The sequence below is a fragment of the Pseudomyrmex gracilis genome, unplaced genomic scaffold, assembly GCF_002006095.1.
Source record: "Pseudomyrmex gracilis isolate BER0280 unplaced genomic scaffold, ASM200609v1 scaffold_1868, whole genome shotgun sequence".
Taxonomy (NCBI): Eukaryota; Metazoa; Arthropoda; class Insecta; order Hymenoptera; family Formicidae; genus Pseudomyrmex; species Pseudomyrmex gracilis.
The window spans coordinates 8,141-14,412 of NW_018022452.1; the positions used below are offsets into that span (position 1 = coordinate 8,141).

Sequence of the window (6,272 nt, forward strand, 5' to 3'; positions counted from 1 at the left end):
CACCACGTCGGTGTTTTCATAGCACGGAATAGAACCATGTCCACAAACTTAGCACGGAATAGAACCATGTCCACGAAAAGCTATAACAGAAACTCTTATGGCCGCTTTCAGGCTTCTCTCTGTTAATAACTAAAGAAGATAGAGCAAAACCGTTTGTACCACGAGAATCAGCGTCTTAAACTGGATAATACCAGTCAGGTTAGAAGTTCCAAAAATTGTTGTTTAATAATCCGTTATTTAAATAATAAAAAATGTTAACTTTTAAGTTTGCAGTATTTTGCAACTAAGTGTTAGAAGCATGAATCAAGAAACCATTTTTCCCTCAGGCCTGGTTTATGCGGACAATAACTGTTAACTTATGCCGGAACCGGTAAAGTTTAACTATAGGATTTCAATACTTCTGTTTATACGCATTCAGCAATTTTGTATAAACAGAAGCACTGAATTCACCGGTTCCGGCATAAGTTAACAGTTATTGCCCGCATAAACCAGGCCTAACTTTCACGGTTCTCTAGATATTCTAATTGTTTACTTCCACTAATTGTCGTCGGTTAAGTGGCACCAAATTGAAGGTACCTGTAAAACTGTTTCCCGCCATCTCTGCTAGTTTACAAACTTTAATGATTTTAGAAAACCACTAAAGCACGTTACTTACGTCATATCTGAGTGAGTAACATGTACAGTGCAGAGCACCATATCGTGCGCCGTGAGGAGAAGTAGTTCTCCTCCGGCCGCTTCCTACTACCATGCGCTAGCAGACCGAGATTTAATCCATATATCGGCACGGTTACCGATGATACATACCGATGCGGTAACCAATAATACCGACAGGCATATGTTACCATAATATTATCGCGAACATTGAAAAGAGTAACTCTGCATTGAAAGTGACTTCAATAATTTATATCAAATATTTATTTATTTAAATATTAGCTCTTACGTGATATAAGAAACTTACTTACGGTAAGTGTAAAAATGTAAAATATTAAGTGTAAAAATGTAAAATATTGATTCTCTTTCCTTCTGTCCATCTTTACATGTTAGATACGTTGATGATATAGCTCTTATGGTTCCTAGAGATCAATTTGATGCTGTATTAAATCGTTACAATTCTTATCACCCTCGACTTCAATTCACCATGGAGGTTAGACTTCATTTTTTAGACATTACTATTATCAAAAATAATAATAGATTAATACACGACTGGTATCATAAGCCAACGTTCTCTGGTAGATACCAAAACTATTTTTCCAACCATCTTATTTGCTAAAAAAGAGGCACGGTCATCAACCTTGTAGACAGAGCCTTCTTTTTATCACATCCTAAATTCCATTCCAAGAATTTCGACTATATTTTTAATTTATTAATTGATAACAATTATCCAATGGACTTCATATATGATATTTTTACTCTTAGACTGAAACATAATTTCTATAAAAATAATGACTTAAAAAGGTTTTTGTCTAGCAATATTTCTAATGATACACAGCGTCACTGGTTTGTCATGCCTTACATCAATAAATTTTCGGAAAAATTTTTAAACATATTTCCAAAAGACTCACATACTCGTTTAGCTTTTTATAGCATTGACAAACTGGCTAAATTCATCAACGTTCTTAAGAATTTACCTCTGCTCTCACGTCTTTCTGTTGTATATAAGATTAAGTGCCGTGAATGTGAACCTTCGTATGTAGGACAAGCTGGCAGAATGTTACATGTCAGAAGTAAAGAACATAAAAACCATATTAATAGAAATTCCACTCAAAAATCTATAATAACTGACCACAGATTACAATATTCACATGATTTTGAATGGGATAAGGTAGAAATTTTGGATTAGATTTGAGAGATCTTATCACAAACGGTTGATATCGGAAACGCTACATATAAGAAGTCAAATCCGCGGGCTTACTTTACAGAGTGACACGGGAAACTTAGACAATTTCTATTTACCTTTTGTCGATAATACATCGTAATGTGTCATGTTGTTTTTGCGGATTTGACTTCTATTCAAATACACACTCTGTTTCTCAGTCGCGGTATTCTATTTGCAAAGTGTTGGTCGGGTCTGCTTGTGCGACTTGAACATTCTTGACAGCACTGTGCGACGTATTTTACTACAGTATTTTGTAAGTGACATGTATATTATGTATTTACTCTGCGATTTTTAAATTTTTTTTAAATTTTGTTAATTGAATTGTACATTAATTTTATAATCGTAGAAATGCATTGAGAAAGACAATACAAGGTCGAAAACGTTTTGCACTAAGTTTCAATAAATTGATTCAACTATTCACACATCTACATCCGTGTTTGCTTGAAAAGCCATAATACCTTTGTTTAGTAATAATTATTGCTCGCATAAACCAGATTTAAGCGTCTGTAGCATGGTAAAAGCGTATGTAGCATTTATAGTATAAGGCTCTTTAATATGTAAAGTGCACGAGCACTCAGTAAATTGTCTTACTACATCCAGGCGCCGTTGAAGATCAAAATAACATTCCTGAAGTGACCGACAAAGAAAGCCTTAAGCAAAGTCGACGCGCCAAAGTGGCACCAGTACAACCGTTATCTTATCTCATAAGAAAAATATAAGTCTCGCCGAGACGAAAAAAATAAGTTTATCTTATCAGGATGCGACATTCCTGAGGCGTGAGCTCGCTCTAGCTGTGGGAATGCTCCGGTTCCTACCATAGTAATCCTCCGGGTACTTCTCAGGTGTTTCCTACCATCTTCTCAACCTGAGTGGCTGATTGTCACCTCAAGTCCTGTCCCCACCAATTCCACTCCAAGCAAACGGAGCTGCACCCTTAGTCATAGCGTAGCAAGCAGTCAGTCCATATTCAAGAATCAAACTAGTAACAGTCTTTTCCATTCGTACGTGTAAACCAAGTGTCTTAACTTCGAGTCTGTCCGTAACATATTGAGTCCAGGCTTGCTCAATCGTTCACAAGTATCAAGCATAGTCTACGAGTTAGCATTGAATCATAATCGTAAGTTCTACGATCGTTAGTAATAGTTTCTTCAGTAGGACCGGCCCAGTCGTCTCGCGGCCTGAGTACAGGGGCTGCGAATCTGGAAGTCCCGAGTTCGAATCCGCTCACCACCTAAGGATTTTTTTCGGGCCGGTCCCTTTCAACCGGGTTTATCGGTTGATCGGCGAACTTAATCGGGCCTCTAATAATTAATTCGGGTGTAATCCCGAATTAATTCCCCCTCCCACAAGGCGATCATTATCACAACACCTCGAACACGAGCCCGACACAGATGGGCACGCCCACTGTGAAAGAAGGCCGTGTATCGCGTGGTAGTAGTATATTGCACAAACCCTCCTTGTGACAAAACAACAAATAATAATTAATTAATACAAACTCCAGATATCTGGGGTCTATCTTACTTATCATCTTTCTTAAAGACTAGAATGGCGTATGGACTAACCTTAAAGGTCTTCTGAGCCAAAATACACCAAATACCAAATAGTTTCTTCAGTACTCTTACGGTTGCGTCAAATTGTTTAGGTATATTAAGCGAATAAATCAGTTTCTGATTTAATTTCGTTTTAGTCAATTCAGTGTGGCTGTCACCTGTGAGTGACATTTAGTAGTTTTAAATTTAGTGGAGTTGCGTGTTTAAGTTTTGTATTTTAACATTTCTTCTTTTGAGTTAATTAAATAGTTTTAACTAGTATTCAGTGACTTTAAGTAAATTTACTTAAGTTGATAAACTGTGTTTAATCTATCGGGGAAAAGACGCTACTGCGTATTTTTCTCTCGAAAGAGACGCCTAAAAGCGTATCTCTCAATTCCTGTCGACGGGAGGCGCTACCGCGTATTCTGTCAACGTCCTTAGACTGGATCCTCATGCAGACACCGGCGTTTTGACACCGGGCGTTGATTGGTGAAAAGCAGATGGTGAGAATAAATGGCAGCCCTAATTTTACCCTCACCACTTGCTTTTCACCAATCAACGTTTGGTGTCAAAGCGCTGGTGTGCATGAGGATTCAGCCTTAGCCATTTTCGCCGCAGAGACTTAGAGGCGCTAAAGCGTATCTACCCGGTAAAAAATTTTTTATATATACTGTGACGTGTTACTCCCGCCGCTCTTTCACCGTCACAAAAGTTAAAAGATTTCGCGGGAGCCCGGGAAAACGAGCTGAAAAACAAACGCCAAGATCCTCCAGAGCTTGCATGCATCCGCTTAGAATAGTCTTGTATTTTTTATTTTTGAATTATATGTAATTGCAGCGCTTCACCGTCATGAAAATATCGAGGGACTTTTCGTCAAGGACAACGGCAGTATCCGAACGAGAGAGAGAGAGAGAGGAACCAAGGCGCGAAGTCTCACTTCCCGGTCACGTGGAGAGCCAGGGTAGGTGACTGCAGACAGAGGCCACAACGCAACTTCGGCGCTTTAGCCTAGCGGAACGGGCGAAACGGCGGAACAAACCATCAACGAGCCAGCCTACGCTGAGACGTGCGGTGTTCCTGCCATCCTGCTGCAGGGTTTCCAGGACCCGCTGCTTATCTCATTGTTGCATCTCCTGGATTGCTATCCCGCCCCGCTGCTTGCTGCTTTACTTATGCTGCTGTAAACTAGTTATAGACACTGCAAGCGTTCAAATTTCGCGGCCCGCTGATCCTGCCGCCTGCGAGCGAGCTTGCGAGCCGCGCCGCTAATCCTGCGACCTGATTGGCTCCGCGACCTACCCTAAGCGACCTTTGCGCTACTCGGGGTATCGACCGCTTATCGAACAAGATCTTCTTGCTCTTGGTCGCNAACAGCTGTGCGAGACACACGCATATTTTCGGGCTNCCGTACGTACGCGAATCTTCCGTGACGTCGAGATAGTCTGCCGTGCCGCGAGTTAAGATTCGAGGCCGAGTGAATTGTGTCGAGAGGGTGACCTCGGCAGAATCCAGNAGAGCTGACCGAATCAGTCCGGACGGAGAAGACCAGGACATGCCGGAGAGCAACCGACGACGGTGAGGTGCCCGTTGTAGTTCTGTTAGCCACGAATCCGCGTTGCACAGGCCTCGTGTCGAGGCTGGTCGCTTGCTTTTCGCGTTTTGTTTGTGACGGCAAGGACGTATCCTTGGCCGCATTCACGATTGTTTTTCGACAGCGGCCAGAATCGGGCTTCACGGGGCTTCGTGGCCGTAGTTGTAGATTCGTAAGTTAAGTGCATGTTTCCTTGTAATTTCGCGAACCTAAGTCAAGCCCTGGAGTGGCGATCCGGTGCCGAGTAGCCTATTCGCGTTATTTGTGTCCGTCTTTTTCTATTTTTTTTTGTTTTGTTTGTCTAGCAAGCGTATTCGTGTGCGCGTGCTGTGATTATCGAGACGTATCGCTTGCGTACCGTCGGATCTCGGCTACCGACGGCAATCCGCCGCCGCGGTAAGAAATTGTCAGAACGAAATCGGATTTTTCTCGTGCGATCGGCTAGAGTAAGGTGTGTGCGAGTCGGAAACGGTGGTGATCGGTAAGGAATATTGTGCCGAATTAACGTGCGGATTAACGACCGTTTCGGATGGTGAATTTTTAGGACAATTATCGCCGAACTATTAGCGAGCGTGAATGCGTGTCGCCTTTCGAGCGTATAAGTTGTCCGGGATTATTCGCGGTCGAGTAACGTATTGTGTCGCCGATTTTCTTGACGCCAAGATAAAGAGCGTTGCTAATTATTTGGTGATAAACAACCGAGAAAAGCCACTCCGGCGTCGCACCTTCTTCGCTCTGTATCGCGAGTATTTTCTCTCGAGTGGATGTGCGTAGACTGAGAAATCGGCTCGACTTAATCTTTTGGGCCTAGCGACACGAAACCGGCGAAAACTGCGTGGCAGAGTGAGCCAGTCGACCCAAATTGCGATCCTCAGCGTAACAAGTAAGTCCGGGTTGATCCACGGCTTGTAAAAAGGCGACTGCACGCTATTTTATTGCGGCTTAGTATTTGCCCTGCACATCTGCTTGCACTCTCTAGCTGTTTAGCCTGCCTCTAGCTTTGCGCCTCGCGATTGCCATATTCTAGTGCCTGCGCTTGTTATCTCTTGGCTGGAATCCTCGAGTACCGTATCGCGTCCTGTACTTTTGCGGTGTCGTTTCGATTCATTAATTTGTCTCGTTAACTCGCGTGACACGGTTTGTTAATTGATGTAAGTCGTCGTGGACTCCGCGTCTTCTTTTGGTTTGTATTATTTTCGGATGATACCGCCGTAGCTTATTCACCTCTCTTTTCCGTATTTCTTATATATTTTTTTCTTTATTATCACTTCTG

At 42.3% G+C, this 6,272-nt stretch overlaps 1 protein-coding gene across 1 annotated transcript in view; it reads right to left on the reverse strand.

The window, feature by feature from the left end:
- The window catches only part of LOC109862497 (death-associated inhibitor of apoptosis 1-like), a gene marked incomplete at its 3' end in the record, with an annotated part of 11,347 nt that extends 7,750 nt beyond the window's left edge, over positions 1–3,597 (reverse strand). Inside the window, 1 exon segment of the mRNA XM_020442567.1 lies at positions 3,439–3,597. Within this exon segment, the coding sequence (XP_020298156.1) occupies positions 3,439–3,597 (159 nt within the window).
- Positions 3,598–6,272: the final 2,675 nt, after the last annotated feature.